The following is a 25859-nucleotide window of genomic DNA, read 5'->3' on the forward strand; positions in this document are numbered from 1 at the left end:
GGACTTGTGAAAAGGGTCCATTGCCTGAAAAAACCCTTGTTCCCTTCATCTGGTACTCCACTTCTATGACACTTTTTATGTGTTAATTTTTATTCATTTTGTTTGTCCCAGGTCAATCATTAGTGCAAGGCCTAACAAGTGTACAAAAAAGCAAAACAAAATAAGTAATTAATAATTTAAATAATTTAAAAATAAGGTTTGTCCCTTGAATTCATGACAGTGGTGTTATCAATGTTAAAAATTTGTACTTTGAAAATACAAAAAGTTGTGGAAATTAACTTCCAAGAGTAATGTTCAGAGAAATAAGAGGCATTAAATATGCATATAGTGATTTTCCCATCATATTGAAAAATGTATAATTTACATTTTAACTGTAATTGTTTCACATGGTTTATAAAATATGGTGTTAAATGTGTTTGTGTTCATGTGAAAGATTTTTAATTTAATTATTATTTATTTTTTTTAATGGTATGATTTATTGATTTTAGTCTGATCAGTAGGGTACTGTAGGTTTTGTGATGCTATTGACACCATCTTAGAAAATGCATCTTTTAAGAAAATTTGTCAAAAAATATTAAAATTAATGCTGTCAGTTGATTAAATATTTTAATCATGATTAATCGCATATTTTTCATGGTCAATTGCGATTAATCACAGATTTTAAAAGTGCTGAATTTTAACTGTAAATATACGTCTTCGTCTTTCCCTGTCAAAATGCATTTAATTCCTTCTTAGGAAAGAAAACAAAACAATATGTAACAATATAATGCTTTATTAACATTTTCCAAACAAAACCTTCCACAGTATTAAGATAGAAATGCACTAAAATAGCACCAATTCAAGTAAAAATAAACATTTCCCACTGTCCAAGTGGGAGTTTGAGTAATTGAATGAACTTGTCCCCACACAGGTTACATATTCATTGCAATGGGCTTTAAATCTCTTAAACTCTCATCCTCCTCAATATTAATCAGCTGTCAGACTGTGGCTATCTGCTTTGTTACAGCAATCATGAGGCCGCATTCATGATTCGCATCAGGGCGTCAGCATTGCTTTGAAATTCACATGAAAAGTTTGGAGATAGTTAAGACTTCGCATGCTTCTGTTGTAATTAAAATGTGCCTTACTTAGGCTGAAAAAATGTTGTTTTCTGTCACAAGTCCCATCTGGGCTTGCTTTGTACATCAGTAGCATTAAGAGCTCCTTTTCCCATCACTTTATCACTGACACTGAATCACTGTTGAATCAACTTGAATGTGGATATTTTCATTTTTATGTAAGCCTATGTTGCAAACAAAATAATATAAACTATAATCAAGTACAGGCCCCTGTACTATTAAAATATTTAAGTGTCCCACTTTACCAACACAAGACTTCCTCCCCGCTTTGGCCCATCTCTTTTTGCACTTTATACGAAACAGGAAGAATGCAAGCTTGTACACCACAAATGACAGTGAACGTGTAAAAGCAAAAGGATACACATTAAAGACCAGCATTAGCCCAGTGCACATTCACACTCCGAGCATGATGGAGCTCTACACAGAAGTGGTGGAATATCTCAGGTCCTATGGCCTCTCACCTGGTAAGACTGTGCTATCCAAATTTATATTGTCTTAAAACATTTGTTTGGTTAGTTTTTACTTTTTACATTTTTTCTTTACCAATAATTTCACAATAATCAAATGAATAAAACCCACTTTGTGCTCAGTTGACAGTTAGCCATAAGTCAACTACTCTCTAATGTAGTTTTATATGGTGTTATGCTTTTTTGACAGTAACAGAGGACGAGATGGTGGATTCTGCCTTATTACAGGATGTGTTCAGTGAGGAGACAGACTGGGTTTCTCACAGTCCTCTGCAGACTGAACCATCATTTCCAGTGAGTCTGCAAGGCAAACCTTTACACTAGATGAGGATTTATTAATAAACTGTTGTGGCTGATCTATGAGTTTTTGCTTATGTTGTTTGTTGATTGGAGATTATACTCAGTGGTGTTATTTGAGTGATATGGTCACTGCTTAGTTTTGAGACCTGAGATCAATGTTTCTTCCAGACACCCAGTAACCCAGATGACCTGCTTCAGAAGAGACTGGTGGTTCTGAAAGGGGTTCTGATCAGTGAGCAGATCTACCTGACGGAGCTAGAGACACTGCTCACGGTAATGTGCACACACACTTAGTCTCTGTTAATCTTTTGTCAACGGACAACATTTATTCACATTACCTCCTGGCCTAAACATGTGACCATCTGACAATCTTTAAAAAGCTCCATGTTCATTGATGGTGTGAAGATAAACCCACTGCAAATGAACATCAGATCTCAAACAAAAAAGATTTAGTTATTTCTAGCATAGATTAGCAAGCCAGCAAAATACCCTACAGAACTACCTTTGTTATAGTGCTTTCTCTCATCCCCTGCCATTTCCAGTCTAGTTCAGAATGTAATGCTTTGTTTTCAGCTACCTAAAGCAGATTCATATGTTGTCATTTTGATTTCTACATACAAACAAATGTGTCTTAGAGTGAATGCAGCCTTTTGTTGTCTTCAGGAGGATGTTTCTTCTCAAGATCAATTCGATCTGTGTTTTACTTATACAATTCTTCACCAAAACATGTTATTTAAATAAAAACTTATTTCCAGTTGTTATATCCTGTGGGCTACTTCTGTTTCTCTTAGTGAAGTATTGCTTCCCTTTCTAGTCTGACTTTTATTGGTTATTATTAAACTATAGAGTGTCCAAAAAAATCCAGGATGACATAATGCTGACATGCTGTTCAGAATAGGCCCTCATGAAAAATATCATGTTTCTCAACCACTTCTGCACAGGAAAGGGGCAGGCGTTTTAACTTAACAGGCTGCTTTAATACAACATAAAAGCTTTCACTGTTATACAACATAAAATGTTACTGCTTTATCTTTCAAGCTGTTGAGGTGAACACTTTTATTAGATGTTGTTGGGAAATGTGTTGAAAGAATGTTAGATTTTTGTGAGACAGTTTTCCTAAATCTTTTTGTCTATTATTTTTTTTATTTTTTTTATTAAAGTTAATACATTTTACAGTAACAATTCAAATTCTAATCCTTCTCTCTCTTTATCTCTTTCTCTCCAGCCCATGAAAGCTCTGAAGGCAACAGCAGGTACCTCTCAACCAGTTTTGTCCACTGAGCAGGTTCGGACAGTGTTTTATCAAGTTCCTGAGCTTAGAGATCTGCACAAAGACTTCTATACCAGCCTTAGGTCTAGGTTGCATCCTGATAGAGGGCTGAATCAAGGCCTGAGGAAAGAGGAAGATCCAGTGATGCAACTGTTCCAGACGGACCCTCAGCTGTCTGTAGGAGACCTGTTTCTAAAGTTTGTGAGTTTGTTTTTTAGCCTTATATGCAAAAATGTGTTGGTTATATTCAGTGCTGGGTAGATTACTTCTGAATTGTAATCTGGTACTGATTACAAATTACATGACTAAAATTGAAGTCAGTAATGTAATCTCTTGAATTATGTCGAGAGACTGCTTTTAGATTACTTTTGGATGACTTCTGACCTTATTCTTGAATATTTTATGTAACATGCATTTGAGTTACTCAAATGCATGTTACATAAAATAATCAAGAATAAAGTCAGAAGTCATGGTACCATTTTGAATTAATGTTGTTTAAATGCATTAAAGAAAACTTACTTAATGGATCAAAATATGAGAATTAGTATGATTTTGTGTGTGTGTGTGTGTGTGTGTGTGTGTGTGTGTTTTTACTCTCTATTTGCCTGTTCCTGAGCAAAATAAAAAAAGGCACCTAAAATGTTCTTACTCCGGACATTTTGGCATTACAAGCACGTTCTGTAATGAATGAGGCTGGTATCCCTTCAGCCGACCACCAGGGAGAGCCCGCTCCCGAATACTGACGCTGTACCGTTTCTTCTATGGTTACTTCCTGTTTGAACCATATAAATAGCCATGCTCTTCCACTGTGACTTTGCAAAGTATTGTCAGTTTCATTGTCTTATCAAGTGTTATTTTCATTGCCTGTTTATTTACCTACTTGTTATGACCATTGTGCCTGTTTCACTGGATTACCGTTATTGGATTACTGTTTTGCTCTGTTTGCCTGGTTGGACTGATTACCTGTGTAACGACTACTTTGCCTGCTTCAACGATTACATCTCTGCCTAGTGTCTTGGATTTGTGGCATGGGGGGGCTTGGTCATGTGTCGGTCTGTGGGAGAGAGAGAGAGCGGTAAGGCTCGTCACCTGGTTCATAATTATCTCTAACACTCTCATTATAGTGATGGTGGAGGGAGACTTGAAAAGGCACGCCAGAGCATCAGAGAGGGAGAGAGAGAGAGTGACCAGAAAGCACGACAGCCCTGAACCGAGAGAGTGTTAGCTAGAGTACTTTTCATTTATTTAAAATGTTTTTCTTTATTATCGACGGTTACCGTCAATTGTGTTTAAGAGAGAATAAAAGGATTGACCTTGAACCTGCTTCGTTGTCTCCTGACTCCTCCATTGCCTAAGCTAAGAGATCTGTTGCAGATTTGTTTGCTGATTATAATAAACGTCTTGCATATGGATTCTACCTTCGCCTCCATGTTGAGTCCCTTACAGAATATTTCACCACCAATGAATCCAGTGGAAGTTTCTCAGCTCCAGGCTGCATTCGCTCACCAGAGCGAACTGCTCAAATGTTTCCAGGAACAATTGGACCACCTAAGATCTGCACATGAGAACCTCACCACTATATCCGCTCCTTTCCATCTCCACAAGCTACACGGTAAGTTTCGCTCTTCCTGATAAATTTGATGGCTTGCCAGAGAAATGTAAGGGATTTTTATTTCAATGTAAAGCCTATTTCTCCAATCAACAAGAGTCTTTCAGTCAGGAGTCCAAGAAATGTGTATTTATGATGACGTTACTTACCAGTAAAGCGCTAGACTGGGCCTCAGCTGTTTGGGAGAGTGATAATCGGCTTCAAACGTCATTTGATTACTTTGCTTCCCAGATCCATGAAGTGTTTGAATACCCAGAGGGAGGTAAAGATGTCTCTGTTCAGCTGCTTCATGTACACCAGGGTTCACGTTCTGCAGCTGACTTTGCCATATACTTCAGGACATTAGCAGCCCAAAGTGGATGGAAAGAAATTGCACTCAAGACTGTGTTCAGAGAGGGAATGAACTACAATCTGCAGGCCAAACTCGCATGTAAGGGTGAGGATTCAACTCTCACTGAATTAATTTCATTGGCAGTAAGGATTGATAATTTACTGCGCAATTCACCATGATCAAAGATTAGCTCCAAGTCCCGACCATCAGTCCATAGTCAAGTCCAGGCATGCCCAGAAGCTCGTGAACTGAAGCAGATCACCTATACTAGAGTTTCTGATGAACGCGATCATTGTCATCGGGGGTGACTGTGTTATTACTGTGGTGAAGGGAATCATTGAAATTCCACATGTCCTCACAAAGGCAAAAACTATCAAGACTCCAGAACTATTGTGAGTACCATAAACATTTCATCTCCCACAAACCACAGTTTCTCTCTTCCCACTGAGCTCTCCTTTGATGATAAACTGAAATCCGTTTCTGCACTCGTTGACTCAGGGGCTGCTGTGAATTTAATTCAAAGTCTAGTACGAGAGCTCCATATCCCTACAGTACCTTGTATACCCACTATTAACATTACTACTGTAAATAATGCACCTATAGGCACAGGTATCACTCACCAAACTGTTCCAGTGACACTACGGGCTGGATTGTTTCGCACAGAGATCATATCTTTCAATATCATCGACTCACCCAAGTACCTTCTCATCCTGGGTCATCCATGGCTGGCTATCCATGATCCCATCATCTCCTGGAACCAGGGTGAGTTAAAACAATGGTCAGATTATTGTCAGTCTTCATGTCACAGTCACCAGGTCATGTTTGACTACCAGCGTTAATTCCTGAGAACCAAGCTCAAATCCAGGTCCCCAGGGAGTATTCTGAATTCACAGAGGTATTCAGCAAAGTCAAGGCAATCCAACTACCCCCTCATCGTCCATGGGACTGCGCTGTTGAGTTACTACCCAACATGGCACCCCCGGGAGCAAAGCCTATCCATTGTCAAGACCTGAAACCATGGCCGTGGAGACTTACGTCGAGGAGGCTTTAGCTTCAGGGTTCATTCATCCTTCCACTTCACCAGCTGCAGCAGGCTATTTCTTCGTCAAGAAAGATGGAGGGCTCCGTCCGTGCATAGACTACCGAGGATTGAACACAGTAACAATCAAGTACCGGTACCCACTCCCTCTTGTTCTGTCTGCCCTAGAACAACTACGTGAAGCACGCATCTACACAAAATTGGATTTGAGAAGTGCCTACAACCTGATTCGTATCTGAGAGGGAGACGAGTGGAAAACCGCATTTATCACCACTAGGGGGCACTATGAATACCAGGTGATGCCTTATGGCCTGGCCAACGCACCAGCTGTGTTCCAGTCATTCATCAATGAGATGTTCAGAGACCTCCTCAACAGATGTATCATCGCCTACATTGACAACATACTCATACTCCCAGGATAAAGCACAACACAACACAAAGATGTTAAAATGGTCCTCTCTTGCCTGCTAAAACACCAACTCCAGGTGAAAACAGAGAAATGTGAGTTCCATGTTACCCATACAACGTTCTTAGGGTATATCATCAGCCATAGAGGTGTTGAGATGGATGACTCCAAGATCAAGGCAGTCACGGAATGACCAAGACCCAACACTTTTAAGGAGCTACAACGTTTCCTGGGTTTTGTGAACATCTACAGGAGGTTTATCTGCAACTACAGTCTCCTCTCTGGCCCCCTAACATCTTTGCTCAAAGGAAAACCATCCAAGCTACCATGGATTGACAATGCTCAAAAAGCCTTCGACACCCTCAAGACAAATTTCACGACCACAACATTCTAAACCACCCAGATCCTAACCAACCATTCATTGTGGAAGTAGATGCCTCAGACTGCGGCATAGAGGCGGTTCTCTCTCAGCGCCATGGTAACCCTGGAAAACGTTATCCTTGTGCTTGCTTTTCCCGCAAACTGAACACAGCAGAAAGGAACTATGATGTTGGGAATAAAGAACCTCTCTCTATGAAGGCTGCGCTAGAAGAGTGGCTCCACTGGCTTGAAGGTTCTGTCCATCCATTCCAAGTAATCACTGACCATAAGAGCCTCGAATACATCAAGGGAGCAAAACGTCTGAATCCACATCAAGCCCGATGGTCACTCTTCTTCACAAGGGTCCAATTCACAGTCACCTATCGCCCTGGCAGTAAGAACTGCAAAGCTGATGCTCTCTCCCATTGTCATGATCCCCTTCACAACATACCTCAAAACGAATCTATACTCACACCTTCTGTCATCATCGCACCCATAAGCTGGAACATCATGAAAGAGATCCAAAGAGCCCAACAAGCAGACCCAGCACCACCTGAATGCCCTCCAACAAAACATTATGTACCACGCACTCTACGCCAAAGAACAATCCAATGGATCCATACCTCCCTCAGCACTGGACACCCTGGCATCCAGAAAACTATAAGCCTGGTACGTAACTCATTTTGGTGGCCTTCAATCATTAATGATGTCACTGCATACATTAAAGCATGTTAAGTTTATGCAAAGTCTAAAACCCCCAGGGAACTGTCAGCCGGCCTGCTACAGCCACTGCCTATCCCTCAGAGACCCTGGTCCCACCTGTCCGTTGACTTCATCACTGATCTGCCAAACTCCAATGGGTATACCACCATCTTTGTAATCATTGATCATTTCTCGAAGTCATGCAGACTAATTCCCATGAAAGGTCTACCCACTGCCATGGAAACTGCTAACGCTCTGTTCCACCAAGTTTTCAGGATCTATGGTCTGCCAGAAGACATAGTGTCTGACCGGGGACCACAGTTCACTTCCAGAGTCTGGCAGGCTTTCTGTAAACAGCTGGACATCAATGTCAGACTCACGTCTGGTTATCATCCTCAGTCAAATGGACAGGTGGAGAGACTAAACCAGGAATCGGCAGATACCTCAGGTCTTACTGCAGTCGAGAACAACAGAGGTGGAGCGACTTCCTCCCATGGGCTGAATATGCCCAGAACTCCCTCACGCACTCATCTACTTCCAATGTGTGCTGGGCTACCAACCTCCTATGTTCCCTTGGTCGGGTGAACCCTCTACGGTGCCAGCGGTGGATGATTGGATCAGGAGGAGCGAGCAAGTGTGAGACAGTGCGCATGTCAGATTGCAGTGGGCCGTCCGAGCCCAACAGATCCAAGCTGATCGACAAAGCGTCCCCACCCCGACTATCAACCTGGCCAGATAGTCTGGCTATCTACTCGAGACTTCAAGTTGCGGCTACCCTGCAGGAAACTCAGCCCCAGGAATGTTGGTCCGTTCAGAATTATAAGACAAATCAATCCTGTAATTTACCGACTGGAGCTACCTGCGAACTACCGCATCTCTCCTTCCTTTCATGTGTCATTGTTGAAACCTGTCCACCTGACATCTGGCCCCGGAACCATGGATCCATTGGAGATAGACGGATCACCTGCTTACATGGTCAGAGAGATCATAGACTCACGTCGTCGGGGGGGCCAGATGCAGTACCTGGTGGACTGAGAATGTTATGGACCAGAGGAGAGATCTTGGGTAGCCGCCAAGGACATTCTGGACCCATCATTGATCCATGACTTCCAAGCACACCTGAATCGTCCTGCACCACAACCAAGGGGACGACCCAGGAGAAGAACACCGGGAGTTGTTCGTGGGGGGGGGTTCTGTAACGAATGAGGCTGGTGTCACTTCAGCCGACCACCAGAGGGAGCCCTCTCCCGAATACTGACACTGTACCGTTTCTTCTAGGGTTACTTCCTGTTTGAACCATATAAATAGCCATGCTCTTCCATTGTGACTTTGTAAAGTATTGCCAGTTTCACTGCCTTACCAAGCTTGTTATGACCATTGTGCCTGTTTCACTGGATTACTGTTATTTGATTACTGTTTTGCTCTGTTTGCCTGGTTGGACTGATTACCTATGTAATGACTACTTTGCCTGCTTCAACAATTACGTCGTTTGCAAGTTGTTGCAAAAGGGCATAGATGTACATTTTTGAAGCGGAGTACAAAAGCAGTTTGCTAAATTAAAATTAACTTTACCGCACTAATGTAATCGGTTGGCACTTATGTGTGAATTAATGCTCCATCTTCAGTGTAATTATAGCCACCTGGCTGATGGCTCGTATCAGGTATGTATATTTAATTCCACAACCCCCCTCCCCCTTAAGAAAACTCAAAGACTTACCGAACTTGATTAACTAAGATTTAGTATATATATATTTTTTATATTTTATATTTAAAAAAAAATAATAATTTGAGGGCTCACAAAAAACAATTTACTGCAGTTGCCTGATTATGTAATCCATAAAAATTAACTAATCTTATTACAAGTATTTAAAAATGTAATTTAATTTTATTGCAAGTACTTTATTTTTTTCTATCTGAATACATAATCCAGATTACATGTAATCCATTACTACCCAGCAGTGGTCATGTTATAAATTTTCTCTTGACCCAACATTTGGTGTAAAAAATCTTCATGTGAATATGTTTGAAGCAATAATGATTTAAACAATTTTGTACACATTTGGTTCCATCAGTTTACATAATTTATCCCAGAAATGTTAAATGTTTTGGTGTCTTTATTTTACTGTAATTTGTAGGTCAACCAGTTAGCAGTGTATCGTGGCTTCATTGATAACTATGAGAATGCAGTGAAGATTGTGCAGAAGCGTATGCAGTCAGATGCGCGTTTCAGGACACTAGCAGAGGTATTCTTTTCTCTCTTTTTTTTTTTTTTTTTTGGAGAAACTTTACACATTAATTTGTTTATCTTTTAGAGTATGATGTCATCCAGAGGGTCAGACAATGTCAAAACTAAGTACACCTTTGAAGGTAAACAGTTCACTTTTTAGTTTCTATTACTGAATTGTAATATCTCTGGGGGTCTCCATTCATTCATCCCTTCTTTCCACTCCATAGCTCTTCTGTATAAACCGTTAGACAGAGTTATGAAAACCACCCTCGTGTTGCATGTGAGACTGTTCAAGAACATTTCTCCCTAAATGTTTTTAAATATTCATTCATGGTCATGGATTTATCAGTGTTCTCCTCTGTCTTAGGACCTTTTGAAGCACACGCCCCCCAATCATCCTGACAGTGTCTCACTGCAAGAAGCACTTCGTCTCTCTAGCAGCTTCCTGTCTGGGGTCAATGAAAGGTCACAGTGTAAAAGGGCTGTCATGCTTAGCAGAGGAGAGGTACCCACACACACCTTACATGGCATGTATAGCAATAACATTCATATATGAAGCCTATATGAATATTCAAACATTCATAATTATTCATATCTTTGTGTGCATGTGCACGCTACAGAGACGTCAACTGATGCGTGATGGGTTCGTGGTGGATGCGTGTGAAAGTGGGCACAGTTTGAGACACCTCTTCCTGTACACAGACTTGCTGCTATGTGTCAAACTGACAAATGGAGGGTGAACTCAATGAACATATGACTACATACTTTATACATCGTAATTTGGAAATTCTGTCTATATCATATTAGCATGTACAGTTTAAGTGTGTTTACATGTACAGGAGGCAGGCGCAGTACAGGTTTTGCTGGTACCTGCCATTGGTTGGTTTGAAGCTGCAGTGGGCAGCTGAACCGCAGCCTTCATCAGAATGCCAAATGAAAATCAGCAAAACAAGAGCCAAAATGTATCAGCTCAAACAAGCACTCCAACAACACATGGTAAGGCAGGAGCTTTTGCATGGTGTGGGGGATTCTAGTCATCTAAACAAATTAGAAACAATTCATTTTACGGAATTACAATTTGCATCTGTGTAAATAGCACGGGCCACACAGCGTAGCCATAACATTAGCAGGGTCAGAAATTAAGGGGGGTTGACAAAAATGCTGCCATAATTTAAAATGTTAGGGCAAAAAATGCCCTCATAATGAATTCCTCTGTTTTTTATTTGTAACATTCGATATAGGTCTAAAAATATTTTATTCTAGGCCTATTTATGCATTTTTATCTTGTTAATGTTAACAAACTGGTTACATTTATTTAACCTTAAAGGATGACTCACAATATATTTTTATTAGTGCTGTCAGTCGATTAATTTTTAATCGTATCATTTTTCGTAGTTAATCGTGATTAATTGCAGATTTTGAAAGTGCTGAAATTTGATACTTTTCCTGTCAAAATGCATTTATTTTTTTGAGGAAAGAAAACAAAACAATGTGTGACAATATAATGCTTCATTAACATTTTCTAAACAAAGCCTTCCACAGTATAAAGATAGAAATGCACTAAAATAGCACCAATTCAAGTAACATATGTTTCCCACAGTCCATGTGGGAGTTTGAGTAATTGAATGAACCAGTCCCCACATAGGTTGCATATTCATTGCAATGGGCATTAAATCTCAAACTCTCATCCTCCACAATTTTAATCAGCTGGCAGACTGTGGCCATCCACTTTGCTACAGCTATCATGAAGCCGTGTTCATGATTTGTATCAGGGTGTAAACACCAGCGATAAGTGCTGCTTTGAACTCCACATGAAAAGTGCTTGCAGACAAAAACGTCTCATTTTGCGCTTTGGTAATAGTTAAGACTTGACGTGCTTGTGTGGTAATTAAAATGCACCTTATTTAGGCTGAAAATATTTTCTGTCACAAGTCCCATTTGGGCTTGTTTTGTAAAACATAGCATCAAGAGCTCTTTTTCCAATCACTTTATCACTGACACCGAATCACTGTTGTGTGCAATACATCCGCCCTTCAAACCAGTGTTTATGCTGATTTATGCCGTATTAACTGTAAATGCATTAATCGCAATTAAGAAAAATTAACGTAACTTTTTAAATCGATCGCATGTATTAATACGTTAATTGTGACAGCCTTAATTTTTATATAGCTAGAAAAATTTGCTCTAAAGGTAAAAAGTGCCCCAGAGAATCAAATGCAGAGGGTAAATATTGTCCTGTAATTGTAGTTACTGACACCAGACAAAGCTGTGACAAAATGCTAAATTAATGTCTAAAATGTGGACTGGAGGAATGCACATGTTCCAATATTTTGACAAATTTCTGGCCTAACTACTTTTGGTGATAAAATCACTGAATAAAAAGTCATTTTGAGCACGTCCTCAGCAGGACAAATGCTTCATAAAGAGACTAAATATTATCTATATTCACTTTTACAAATGCTGAAAAAGTTGTACTTTATGGGTTATGGTTTGGTTTTAGTCTATGGTTGTTATAATTTGCTTAATTTAACAACAAAAGTCAATGGAAAGTCCCGACTTAGCTAGCTACAGTAACTGTGTGTTTGTTACAGAAAGGAAGCAAGGGGTCAGTCTCACGTGCAGTTGATCGTTTGAGGCGGAAGCTCGAAGAGTGTGAGCTCTGGCTCTTAACACACACACCATCTTTTACTTTAGACCTACACAGCACCAGTGGAAAGGTGAGACCACAACACTGTACAAGAGGAACCGTTGAACATCCTCCCTCTTTCTCATACAAACTGAAACTCATTTTTTCTTTAGTTTTTAAATTCAGCTTTATTTGGGGGGGGACACGTGACACCATGCGAGAAGCAGACGTGTGAGTGGCTAGCTCTGCGCACTTTGCTGGTTTTTTGATTATTTTCATGTTATAACCGGTGAGATTCGATACACCCAGTTACATATTTGCTCTTTGATGTAAACATGGCAAAGAAGTCAAAATCCTCAGACTCTGGAGACATTAAAAGACACTTACGTGTTCAAGCTGAGGCCTCTGATGGGCCTCCGAGCCGGGGACTCGATTTGGAAAGCACGTCGGGAGATGAAATCCAGCGTCAACTGTCCAAAATCGCGGTGATGCTGACGAAGGTTGTTGCTGACTTGGAGGATCTCGCTGTAATACGGCGATCGATTACGGCGATGGAAACAAAATTCTCTGAGTTGGTCATGAGAGTGACAGAAGTTGAGAGACGGATCGATTGTCTGGAATCATCGGAAAGGGAATTATCCGCTAGTCCGCCCGCGTCCAAAACAGACTTTGAATTTATTTTAGAAAAACTCGATCTCGAAAATAGAAATTGAAGGAAAAATATTCGAATTGTTGGAATTCCTGAACATGAAGAGGGCAGAGATATGGTGAAATTCCTAGACGAACTCTTCCCGAGTCTGCTCGACATAACCGACCATAAACTGGAAATCGAGCGAGCTCACAGAGTCCCTACTCGCAGATCTGCTGTGGGAGACGGGCCCTGATCAATTCTGGCCAAATTTCTGAGATCATCCGATAAAGATCTCGTGTTGCGCCAGGCGAGGAGCAAAGGAAAGCTTTCTTGGAAGAATCACAATATTTTCTTGTTCCTGGATTTTGCGAATTCGACGAGAGAAACTCGATCGGTTCAAGGAATGTAAGAAACTCTTACATCAACGGAAGATCACTTTTGCACTGTTTCCGGCCAAACTGAGAATAGACAATGGACGGCAGCAAAGTATTTTTATGCCCCAAAAAGGCACTGGCCTTTATACAAACTATGGGTGAGTGAACCATTGGGCGTTTCTTATGTGAGTGGACTGACTCTCTGTTCAGTGACTCAATTGTCTGAGGAAGCTGGGTGCCTTTTTTTTTTTTTTTTTTTTTTTTATATCTGCGTTGGCTCCGCCTAGCGGCTGGAGTTTGTTTTGTGGCATGACACTCCAAGAAACTTTTTTGCATTTACGGAAGATCGCTTTTACACTGAAGTTCCCGGCCAGATTGAGAATGGACACTAAGGATGACCGCAAAATATCTACATGCTCGCATAAAGGATGTCTTTTATAAAGTTGACGGACTGAGTAAGTCATGATGTATTATTTTTATGCGGCCTCCGAGTGAATTTGACTCTTGATCATCCGAGGAACTGGGATGCCTATTTTGTTTCTTTATGTGCTTGCTCCACCTAGCGGCTGAGTTTGTTTTGTTGAATAATACTCCTTCGGATCAGCTGTGGATGAATCCGATCGTTCTTTGTGCTTATGCCTCCTGTTGGCGGGATTTGTTTTATGGAGTATTTTTAAGGGACATTAGAATGATTTCGTCATCTGCACTCATAACAGCCAGCTCACTGAACAAATGTCTGTCTGTCCGAAGAAACTGAACGGCTTTATATCAGTTGGAGTTTGTTTTGTGGAGGAACACGCTTTCAAGACAGTTCTGTGAATGAATCTACATGTTCTTTGTTTATTCTGCCTGTTGGCTGGGGTCTGTTTAAAGTATTTTCTGTTATGTAATTTTGCCTCACAAAACCTGTGCAGAAGCACCAGACTTGAGCAATCCAATGGCAAAGTTTTTGCGGGGGTTGTTGCTTGCGTACATTGACTCTTTGAGTTTAGAGGTATTGACGCCAGTTAGCGCTGTCGTGCGCGGGTTTAATGTGCATGGTTTTTTTCTGTTTTTTTTTGTTTTTTTTGTTCGGGGTTTGATTGTTGCATTAATGAGGAATGTGGTCTGTATAATCTTGCTTTTGACACAATTTTATTTTTATTATATCAATTGTTAATGAGTGGATTATCTCTCTCCACATGGAATGTGAGTGGGTTGGGGCACCCCATAAAAAGGAAGGTTATTTATTTTCTTAAACGTAAGAAATATGATAGCGTTCCTTCAAGAAACGCATCTTTCCCCACGGGAAGCTGACAAATTTGGGAAGATATGGGGTGGACATGTTCTTTAGTGCTGGCTCAAGTAAGAGCAGAGGAGTCATTATACTGATAAATAAACATCTACATTTAAAATTTCTCAAACAGATTAAAGATAAAATAGGAAGTGTCATTGTTTTAGCAGACATTCGGGGCAAAGGTTGATTTTGGCTAATATTTACGCACCTAACGCTGATGATCAGGGCTTTTTATTGATGTTGATGGGATGTTGCAAACCGCTGGCACCCCTCATGATATAATATTGGGAGGAGACTTTAATTTATTGATGGACTCGGTCCTTGATCATTGTGAAGCAAAAGTGTGTAAGCCCCCTAGAGCAACAGTGACACTTCACAGGATGTGTAAAAATCTTGGTCTTGCAGATATCTGGCAACTTGAATCCATCTGGTAGGGAATATATATATATACACATATGTGTGTGTGTGTGTATATGTGTGTGTATATGTGTGTATATATGTATATATATGTATATGTGTATATATATATGTGTGTGTGTGTGTATATAATATATAATGTATATATTTTTTTTTTAATCAGTTCATAAGATTTATTCTAGAATAGATTTTTTTTTTTTTATCTAAATCCCTCATTCCATCTGTTGTTGATTGCTCAATTGGAAACATCTTAGTCACCAGCTGCCCTGGTGAGTTTAGAGATGTTGCCACAGACAGAGAAAAATAAATCATAGTTGGCGCTTTAATGTATCACTTTTTGCAAAATCCTGATTTCCAACAAATGATAAAGACTGAAATCAGTGTTTGCATGGAGACCAACTGGTCCTCAGTATCCTCTATGGCCGTGGCTTGGGAGGCACTTAAGGCAGTTCTTAGGGGTCAGATCATACAGTATGGATTTTTTTTTATGAATGAGGCAAAGCACAAGAACTCGGAGTTGGAAGAGAATATTAAAAGTGCCGAGGCAAAGCTGAAGCGGCGAATGTCATCTGATGGCCTCAGAGAATTGACCCGATTGAAATAAAGATATAATACTATTGTCGCAGAAAGTGGAGTTTTGGTTGTTCAGGGCAAGACAGTCATACTTTGAGTTGGGGGACAAAGCAGGGAAGCTTTTGGCAAGATATATAAAACAGAGAATCTTTTTCTACCATTCCCTCAGTGAAATCTGCTGGTGGTGAAATATTTACCTCAGCCATTGATATTAATAATGCTTTTAAAGAATTCTATCTTGATCTTTATAGTTCCATGTCTTCGTCTACTGATGAAGATATTAGAAAATTTGTGGAACCATTAGAACTCCCTAAATTGACGACTGAGCAAAAAAATTATTTGGAGGAGCTTGACAAGGTAATTAAAGCCTTTCCTATGGGTAAGGCTCCGGGGCCAGATGGTTTTGCCACTGAATTTTTTTAGATCTTATACCACAGAATTGGCTCCACACTTGCTAGAAGTTTATACGGAATCATTAAAGAACGGAAAGCTTCCGCCAACCATGATGCAAGCCCGGATCAGTCTGATTCTTAAAAAGGACAAAGATCCAAGTGAGTGTAAAGGTTACCATCCAATTTCCCTGATTCAGCTAGATGTTAAAATATTGTCAAAAATTTGGGCTAACCGGTTTAGTAAAGTTATGACATCTCTTATACATATAGATCAGTTGGGGTTTATTCGGGGCCATAGCTCTTCTGATAACATTAGGCGTTTCATCAGTATTATGTGGTCAGTAGCGAATGATCAGTCTCCGGTCGCTGCCATCTCACTTGACACCGAAAAGGCGTTTGCTTTGATAGAATGGGATTATCTTTAAGATTTTGGAAATATATGGGTTCGGGAGTACATTTATTGGTTGGATTAATTTACTTTATAGACACCCTGTATCAGCGGTACAAAGAAATGGATTAATTTCAGATTATTTTACTCTGAATAGGGGCACCCGGTAGGGTTTCCCTCTTTCCCCATTATTGTTCTGTCTTACCCTGGAACCATTAGCAGCCGCGATAAGAAGAGAGGATGAATTTCCAGGGGTGATGGCGGGAGGTATGGCGCATAAGCTTCTGCTTTACGCAGATGATATTTTATTATTTGTCTCTGACCCCACTAGATCCATGCCTTGCCTCCACAGAATTATTAATTCCTTTTCCAAGCTCACAGGATACAAAGTCAGTTGGTCTAAATCTGAAGCTTTGGCTCTGACAGCATACTGCCCGGTAACGGCTTTTCAGCCAGGTGCTTTCCAGTGGCCCAAACAGGGCATTAAGTATTTGGGTATTTTATTCCCAGCAAATTTGTCTGATTTAGTTAGTTAATTTGGACCAGTTAATAAAGTTTTTCGAGCGATGTGGACAGGTGGGCTTCATTACATTTATCGATGATTGGGAAGGTTAATGTAATTAAAATGAATTGTATTCCAAAATTCAACTACTCAAGCAATTTGATAGCATAGCGAAGTCCTTCGTTTGGAATGGTAAGCGTCCCAGACTACATATCAACAAATTACATAGGCCTATTGACAAAGGTGGGCTAGGCCTACCCAAGATTTTGTTTTATTATTATTATATAGTTTGGTCTTAGGCATTTGGCTCATTGGTCACTTCCACCTGAAAGAGCCCCTCCCTGGTTTTCTATTGAACAGGAAGTTCTTGCCCCTATTTTGCAGCTGCAAAGCCATTCTATCAAACTAACCGGAGAAGTTAGATCACACCCGGTTATTTCACATTTGCACGTGATTTGGACAAGAGTGGACAGAGTATTTAATACGGACATTTAAATGTTGCCTCAAGCATATGGCTGAACCCCAAATTATGTATCAAGTCCCCTTTCTTCTGGTCAGAGTGGATTGTGAGGGGGGGTTTACTATACTCAGCAATCTGTATGAGAGTGGAGTACTGAGATCTTTTGAGAATTTGGGTCATCATTTTGGGATTCACCGATCTCAGTTTTATAGGTATTTACAGCTGCGCCACATGCTCTGTACTGTTTCTGGGAGTAGCACACCCCACCTAAGGCGGCAGGTGCTTTGGGAGAAGTGATTGCTGCTTTTGGAAAAGGTCATGAGGCATCAGTGTATTACTCCCTGCTAATTCAGAGTCTGGGGGATTAAGCTTTAATTTATATCAAGAGATTATGGGAGAAAGATTTGAATTTTGTATTGGAGGATGGAGTGTGGACTAAGATTCAGAAAAATGTCAAGTCTGTATCTAGAGATGCAAGGGTTCGCCTTATGCAATTTAAGATTTTACATAGATTTTATTGGACCCCCACTAGATTATATAGGCTTGGTCTTTAAGACACACCCATCTGCTGGCGATGCCAATCAGAAGTTGGAGACACTACCCATGTCTTTTGGGGGTGTGTTAAGATTAAGATTTTTGGTTAAAGGTTCAGAATTATTTGTGTGATGTTTTGAAAGTTCACATTTTGCTCTGTCCCAGACTCTGTATTTTGGGTGATGGGGTGGTCATGAATTTGAGGGATAATCACATAACAAATTGGGTTCTGACCAGTCTCATGATCGGCAGGCAAATAATTAAGGGGTTAAGTCAAATGGAGCACCCTCTTTTTTTGGAGTGGTGTGAGGAAATGGGGAGGGTAGCTTCGTTTGAGGAAGAGGTAAATAGTAGGCTGGGGTTTAGGGACTTATTTGATTAAAAAAATGGGGCAAATATTTAGTTTTTATGGGGGACTCTCAGAGAGGGGATGTGGAGAGTGAAGTTTAATTTAATCATGTACGCTTATTATTTTTATTTGTTTTTATTTATTTATATTTTTTGGGGGTTGTGTGTGTGTGTGTGTGTGATTATGTGGGACCACGTGGGTGTTCGTTGGGGGTCAGGGTGGGATTGTATTTGTAGGGTTTAAATGTAAAATGTTGATTCTTTGTATGTGTTGAGTTTTTCTCTGTAATGTGCATATGAATCAATAAAAATTAATTACCAAAAATTCAGCTTTATTTGAATAGAGCTTTTCACAATACACATAGCTCCAAAGCAGCTTTTCAGAGAATAGTGCCTTAATACCCCCAGTGAATAGGCCGAATGCAACAGTGACAACTTTCTAGAATGGTTAGGTAGGTTGTGAAAGATACTTTAGGAAGGAAAAACTCAAACTTTGTGTAAATAAAGACCAATGACTAGCATTTGTTTCATCTGCTTATGGTAAATAACACTTTCTCTCTTTCCAGAGTCACACAATCCGCCTGTATTCTTTATATGACCTGGAGGATTGGAAAGAGGCCATTGAGAAACAGAGTGGAAAAAGTAAGTTCATCCTCATCTGCATGCGACTGTGTTCTGTAGAATAATTGCATGATTACTACCTTTGTTTCATAGGTAATGAGACGGTTCCTCCAGACCTGCTGTCTGTGACTGGTTCCTGTATCAAACTCAGAATGACTCAACAACCTCCAGTTCATTGTGTTCAACCCAGTAAAGCTCCTCTTGGTGTTTCTTTTTGTCTTTCATACATTAAAAATTGCTCTCGCAATTGTTCTTACTTGCCATATCAGTCACACCTCTGCACAATAACCAAATGTACTCTCTCTCCCATTTTCTGTCTTTCACAGATGAGTGTGCAAGAGTGTGTGGGAGCTTATATGTGATGGTTCATTCGGCGTGTGGTCTACAACACCAGAGTAGTAAGTGACAAAACACGTCGCTTTTGTTTGTAGCTAGATGGAAGTTTCCGAGCCACAGATCAAACACATCACGTACTGCCTTTACCAAAAAATGCCACCATAGAAACTCAACAGCAAAGAAATGTACCTCTTTTTCACTGTGTTTGCAGGTGCGTACGTTTGTGTGGAAGTTGATGGCTTTCAGTTTTATGACAGACGAAAACAAACCTGCCTTTCAACGTCCTGTTTGACACCACAATGGGATGAGGTGAGGGGCCTGCAACCATTATACATTTTTTAGAAATCAGATTGTGCAGTCATTGGTGTTTGATTTGAATTGAACTGAAAGAATTTGAATTGACCAGTTTGTGTTATGGTATAGGAGCTACTGTTTCAAGTGGACGGAGCTCAGCAGCTGTTTCTAGTGTTTGTATCTCAGTCTGAGACTGACACACAGGACGACATCTTGGGCAGAGCTGTGTTAAAAGTGAGTTCATGTACTTTGTACTCTACTTTTTTTCACCAAAAAATTACTACTCATCCTCATGTTGTTTGAAACCTATTTGATTTTTTTTTTTCATGGGATGAGTACAAAAAGCAGAATGTCCAAGCTGCTCTTTTACATACAGTGAAAGTACACAGTTACCAGGGGCTGTCAAGCTTCAAAAAACAATCAACTAAGGCCATATGATAGCTTTGTCTTGGACCCCCCAGCCGCCTCTCAGTTCGAACACTGAAGAACACTGTGACGAGGAGTGAGTGTGCACGGCCCGGCCCCACCCTCCTCCTCGTCACAAACACTTATAATGGAACAGTGATGTGTCTTATACTAAATATTACACTCACTCACTATCTATGTAGACGCGTATGTGCAAGCAGAATGATCGCAAGAGGCACAGATGTGCGAGTGTTTTAAGCACTCTATCCTACAGTATGTCCCCACTCAAATGTCGCTGGGAAGGCTGTGAATCCTTTCTTTCAACGAAACATCAGAATGAACCAATTATTTACATAATACTTCCCAGTGCTACAGAGGACGTTCTGGGAGAGTATGCTCGGTTCGCTCATCTCTGTGCGCACTCAATAAACTTCATTGGACCATGCAGCCGCTTGCACAACAGCAGCTCTACTCAGTTGTATGATGTAAGGTATCGGAACATTGTCTGAATCTGAACTGTCTGAATCTCTTTTAGTCACCTGTACTCAGGGCCGGTCGGTGGGTTTGTGGGGCTCTAGGTGAAATCATGAAAATGGCCCCCCTGGTGTGAAAACTGTCATAACTTTAAAACATCCATAGAACCACTGCAAATGTGATGAGCAGATTTTTTTTTTTTAATAGAAAGCCCAATACTGTATAGTTCAGTAGATGACAAATAACATGTCCAATAGCTTTTTTCCCCAACATGAAAATGTTAGGTTAACATGCATGCATAAAGGAATGTGTGTGTTTTAGGTGCTGTGAAAATTCAAAACTTTTTGCCTTATTCTGACCAACTTTCAACCTTTTTCTAGAAGTACAAATAAACCAATGTCTCAATGAGTTCATGGAAACTGCAAGTATGATCATTACTGGGAACATTTTACAACAAGGTTTGCATTAGGTATCATTAACAATGTATAATACAATTTTCCAGCATTTATTAATCTTAGCCAATGTAAATTTATAAAAATACAATTGTTTGTTTATTCATGTTAGTTCATATTGTATTAACTAATGTTAACTTATACCATTTTTAATGTTAAAAATTATTACTTATGTATAAATACAATTACATATTATAAATAGCCTATAAAAACAACACTTCAAAATATATTTGTAAACAAATGTAAAGAATAAACACATACCTCTTAGAGATCAGAGATCTTTGCAGATAGGATGGTTTGGTTCTTTTCCAGATTAACTGCTCATATTCACTCTATGTGAGTTTTTTTTTTTTTTTTTTTTTTTTTTGCACCTTTATATCGATAGTATCTGAATTCCATCCCCAGCAGATTATTCTTGAGAAAACGTGAAAAGCCCTAATGATTTGTCAAGCGCTGTTTCTGCTATTCTTTACACAAAATAAGCCTCAAAGACTCATAGCCACAAAGCAATATTTTTCGTAATTTATTTCTTGCATTTCTGTCAGGTGTGAGCATTATTCAGCAAGGTCTGTGATCTGTGTGTAATAGTACTGTTATAAGAAGCCGTGCTCCACTTCCCAGCAATGCTTTGCGTTATGAATAAATTATGCATAAATTATGCAGATTAGTGTGTACTGCTTAGCTTTACTTTTTGCCAATTTAAGATATACTGCTGTTATTTGTTGTAACTTTCAATTATTTGTCTTTTCGTGATTCAGAGCTCATATTATACTTAATATGTTGTTTTTAGTTTTCACCGTCACTGTGATTTGTATGTTAAATGATTAGGTCCACGTGCCATACAACATCTCTGCCCAATGGGAGTGCAATAGAATCCATTGGACTGCAGAGAATTACATAATAAAAGTCATCTATGTTTCTTAATCTTATGATTTGTACATTTATTTTGCACGTGTTCATGACTTCGCGGGGTGCACCCAGGCACGTTGGGGCCTTAGGCAGCCACCTGTTTCGGCTGAAGGATGGGCCCGCCCTGCCTGTACTGGTGCGGTACAGGAATTTACTTTGGTCAAGTTTGACATCTGCTCAACATGCAACATTTTAATGAGAACAAGTACATGAGTGAATTATCTAACCTGATGCTAATCCTTTGATAAATGCATCATTCTTTCTGTGTGGTGCTTCATCCTTGAAAATAAGGGTTATTCCAAACTCCTGTTGACCTCTTCCAATGGATGAAGCTGGTGGCAACAGCACAGAACCCACTAGTGGGGACGATGTGCTGCAAAAAGTAGCTGTATGTGATCATGGCAATATTCAGTGTCCAGAATATGAATTTTTTATCATTTCTCCATAGCGGGCCAAATTCTCGCTGGCCGGCCTTTGGACATCCCTGGTTTAAAGGAATAGTTCTGTCATTATTTACACACCCTAATGTAGTTTAAAACCTGTATGGCATTCTTTTGTATTTTTGTATCTTTTTTTTTTTTTCTTGATTTTTAATCCATTTTGTAGCATTTAAAAACATCAACCACAAAGAAAACACAAACAAACAAGGCCTTATTGGTTCAATTCAACATTAGCAGACATCTTACATCAGCAACATCAGGTACGGTACATTATGTTGAACATTTAAAAAAATAAAATGAAATAAAATGCAGTGGATTGCTAATTAATTATAAAGACCAGTCTCCTCCTCCTGATCTATTTTGGTACATACCTAATCCATTTCTCCCAGTGTTTTTCAAAAGTCCATATTTGCAATCACTGTTTAAATATGAGTTTTTCCACGTTCAAAAGAAGATGTTTGAATATGAATATCTTGGTCCATCTTTTCCATACAATGGCAGTTGATTGGCACTTTAAAGCTTAAAAAGGACCCAAAAGTAATCATAGTGACTTGTATTCCAAATCTTCTAAAGGTATACAATAGGTTTTTGGCGAGAAACGATGCAAGATTTCAGTGAAAATGTACATTGTTGCACATTTGAGTGCATGAAAGAAGCTTGTTCACAGTGACATGCATGTGCATGCAAGAACTTGCATTGTTTAGCATTAAGAACAACATAAATTCTGCCGTGAACATGCCAGTTTCAATAATACTATGGTCCAAAACATTATCTTAAGTAACAAATAGGCACAAGCTCAATTTGCACAAGCTCTTACATTTCATGGAGTAGATTTTTTTTTAATTTTATTTATTTATTTTTTTCTGTTCAGTCTGTACATTTAAATATAATTTGTAATACATGCATAAAATGTATGTGTGCTTTACAGCTAGATTCTGACAACATGTTTAGGAAGTGGAAGAAAATCACTTGTTCTTTGGGTCAAGTTGACATAACCTTGTCAATCAAGTACTTGCCACACCACCTTGAGGCTCCTAGCTCCACCCCTCTGGTACAGGAGCCAGTGTTCCGTGTGCAGATTGGACAAGTGGCAAAGTGGGTTTCAATAATTAGTATGACTACAGAGAATTTTACCATAATGTTTTCCTATATTTATGAAATACTCTTATTTGTAGACTGTTCACATGTTGGCTAGCACGTTATTTGATTCTTGTGTTATAGGAAATGTAGAAACAGGTGTTTTGTCATCAAAAAAGGAAGAAGAAATTTAAAACAGAAGAAGGCAAAGGACAAGGGTTTCCAGGCTAAATACTCTTTTTCTCTCTCTCTCTCTATATATGTGTGTGTGTGTGTGTGTGTGTGTGTGTGTGTGTGTGCGCATGCGCAGGCAAGAAGGTGTGCTGGTCCCTCACGTTGTCCGTTCCTGTGTGGAGGAGGTTGAGAGGAGGGGTCTGAATGAAGAGGGCATCTACAGAATCTCAGGAGCCAGTAGTGATATACAAACACTCAAACATGCATTCAACACTAGTGAGTGTGTATGTGTGTCAACAGAATTTCACAGCATTTGTCTCAAGATAATGAATGGAAAATAATGTACAAAAACAGCAACATTGAGACTGAGGGTAATCTTTGTATTGTTCTTTCATCTCTCTCTCTCTGTGTGTGTAGATTTCCGTGAAGCTGTGAGTAAACTGAGGAGTATAGATGTGAATGCTGTGTCAGGCACTCTGAAGCTGTACTTCAGAGAACTTCCTTTACCACTTATTCCCTCTGAGCAATTTCAAGATCTCTCAGATGCACTAGGTTAGCCTCACACATACACGTCTGTACTCACATAACACACACACAATGTCCCCTGTACACAAATAAGCACATGTCCGCACACATACTACATACAGAATGAGAACAGGTAAGACGTGTGTGTATATATATATATATGATGAAAAACATGTACCTAGACAAACTCTCTCTCTCTCTCTTTCTCTCTCACTGTGGCAGGCATTGCTGATCCATATGTCAGAGAAAACAATATGCTGACTCTGTTGCAGGCCCTACCAGATGTAAACCGCAACTCTCTTCTCTTCCTCTTACACCACCTGAGACGGTACATCACTTCCTGTGCTGTGATTTATTTGCACTCTGACTGAATTGGTTTTGACTTGTGTCTTTTTTGGATGTAAATTTAGAAAATTGTTTCTTGTTAGTAGAATAATGATCTCTTTTTCTCTCTCTCTTTTATCCCCGTGCTTAATTTCTCTCTCTCTTTCTCTCTCATAAACACATTTCTCTCCTTGTCTTCCTCAGAGTTGCGGAGAGTCAGGAACAGAATAAAATGTCTTTGAGTAATTTGGCCACAGTGTTTGGCCCCAGCCTCTTGCGCCCCCCAGTGGATCGTGTTGACATATCCCAAGAAGTGGAGGTTCAGGTAAAATATAAATGGTTAATATGTACAGTGTATTACTGTAGTATAACAAATTGTCCAGTGAGACCAGGTAATACTGTATTTCCTTATAGCTTGACCGCTGATGCACACACATGCAGTTTTCTATGTTTCTCGTCTGGGGTTTGGTTTATAAGCAGAAGTGAAATGATGGTTGCACTTCGAAAGCTAAGGCAGATGACTTGGGCCTTGCTGGCTAATCAGTTAATGGCTTAACCACAGTTATTTTATGAATGGACCTTTTAAGCAAACTGGTTTCAGAACAGTTTGAAAGGCTCCTTATTTTCATCCTACTTCTGTATACAGCCTCTGAAGGAAGCATTTTCCAGCTTTTAGATGCAGCCGTTATTTTTCTGCACTAGCTTGATTGTCTATGTAACACCATGTCAAATACCACAAACAACTTTTTAATTTAGTTAGTTTTGTTGTTTTTTCACCAGGGAGTCAATGTTATGTATTAAAGGGATTCCAAATCCATCTTTCTTTCCTGGAAAACAAAATAGGTTAGGGAGAATGTTAGCCTCGGTCACTATTCTCTTTCATTGAATAAAAAAAAATTATACAATGAAAATGAATGGTGAGTCTTATACTGTAGGTTTGGAAAAACATGAGGGCGAGTAAATGATGACAGGATTTTAATTTATGAACTATCCTTTTGAGTTTCATAGTCAGGACTGACTTCATGGTTAAGATTATTTTACTGTTAAAATTAGGATTATTAGAATTCTGTTAGGGAAATTCTGAGTTTAGGCTGGAATTAATAAGGCTATAGCCTGACTAAACTTTGATTGAACCCACATCCTGAATTGTGTGTTTTTGTTTTTCTGGCTATAGGTTCATGTGATTTATCACTATCTGCAGTGTCAAAACCTTCCAGAAGCTCTTCTCATTAATCCTCTGGACATTGAAGAACCAGAAACATGAGAGTTAAACTATCAGAGTCCTGTCTGTCTGCTTATCCAAGAATATGTAGTCTGTAAATTTGTAACCATGTGTTCATATCTGTATTGTTTTAACACTTTGACAGATTTTTATTAACACCCATTTGACAGATAATGTTTTATTTTCAGATGTTAAGTGTCATTAAAAGAAAATTAGTTGACATGTCCATGAGTTGATCATATTATGCAGCACACTC

At 39.5% G+C, this 25859-nt stretch overlaps 1 protein-coding gene across 4 annotated transcripts; it reads left to right on the forward strand.

Moving 5' to 3' along the window:
- Positions 1–1424: 1424 nt before the first annotated feature.
- Positions 1425–25823, forward strand: si:dkey-33c9.6 (active breakpoint cluster region-related protein). Of its 4 annotated transcripts, none has more exons than XM_051725045.1 (22): positions 1425–1582; positions 1776–1879; positions 2054–2158; positions 3111–3356; positions 9738–9845; positions 9915–9969; positions 10057–10109; positions 10197–10334; positions 10450–10565; positions 10669–10825; positions 12421–12546; positions 18917–18992; positions 19065–19175; positions 19298–19369; positions 19519–19616; positions 19731–19835; positions 23210–23376; positions 23669–23808; positions 23950–24084; positions 24280–24385; positions 24586–24706; positions 25556–25823. In XM_051725045.1, the coding sequence occupies exons 1-22, from the start codon at positions 1525–1527 to the stop codon at positions 25643–25645; spliced, it is 2487 nt and encodes an 828-aa protein (XP_051581005.1). In that variant the 5' UTR covers positions 1425–1524; the 3' UTR covers positions 25646–25823. The 4 variants fall into 4 exon arrangements, with proteins under 4 accessions (XP_051581005.1, XP_051581022.1, XP_051581015.1 ...); XM_051725062.1 differs by having other exon boundaries at positions 19065–19160; XM_051725055.1 differs by having other exon boundaries at positions 1435–1582; positions 1782–1879.
- Positions 25824–25859: the final 36 nt, after the last annotated feature.

Source organism: Myxocyprinus asiaticus, chromosome 2, assembly GCF_019703515.2.
Source record: "Myxocyprinus asiaticus isolate MX2 ecotype Aquarium Trade chromosome 2, UBuf_Myxa_2, whole genome shotgun sequence".
NCBI classification, from domain to species: domain Eukaryota; kingdom Metazoa; phylum Chordata; class Actinopteri; order Cypriniformes; family Catostomidae; genus Myxocyprinus; species Myxocyprinus asiaticus.

Coding starts and splice junctions, on each gene's coding strand:
- si:dkey-33c9.6 (XM_051725045.1), top strand. CDS start 1,525: ATGATGGAGCTCTACACAGAAGTGGTGGAATATCTCAGGTCCTATGGC. Junction 10,566..10,668: donor GTCAAACTGACAAATGGAGG/GTGAACTCAATG, acceptor TTACATGTACAG/GAGGCAGGCGCAGTACAGGT. Junction 10,826..12,420: donor AAGCACTCCAACAACACATG/GTAAGGCAGGAG, acceptor TGTTTGTTACAG/AAAGGAAGCAAGGGGTCAGT.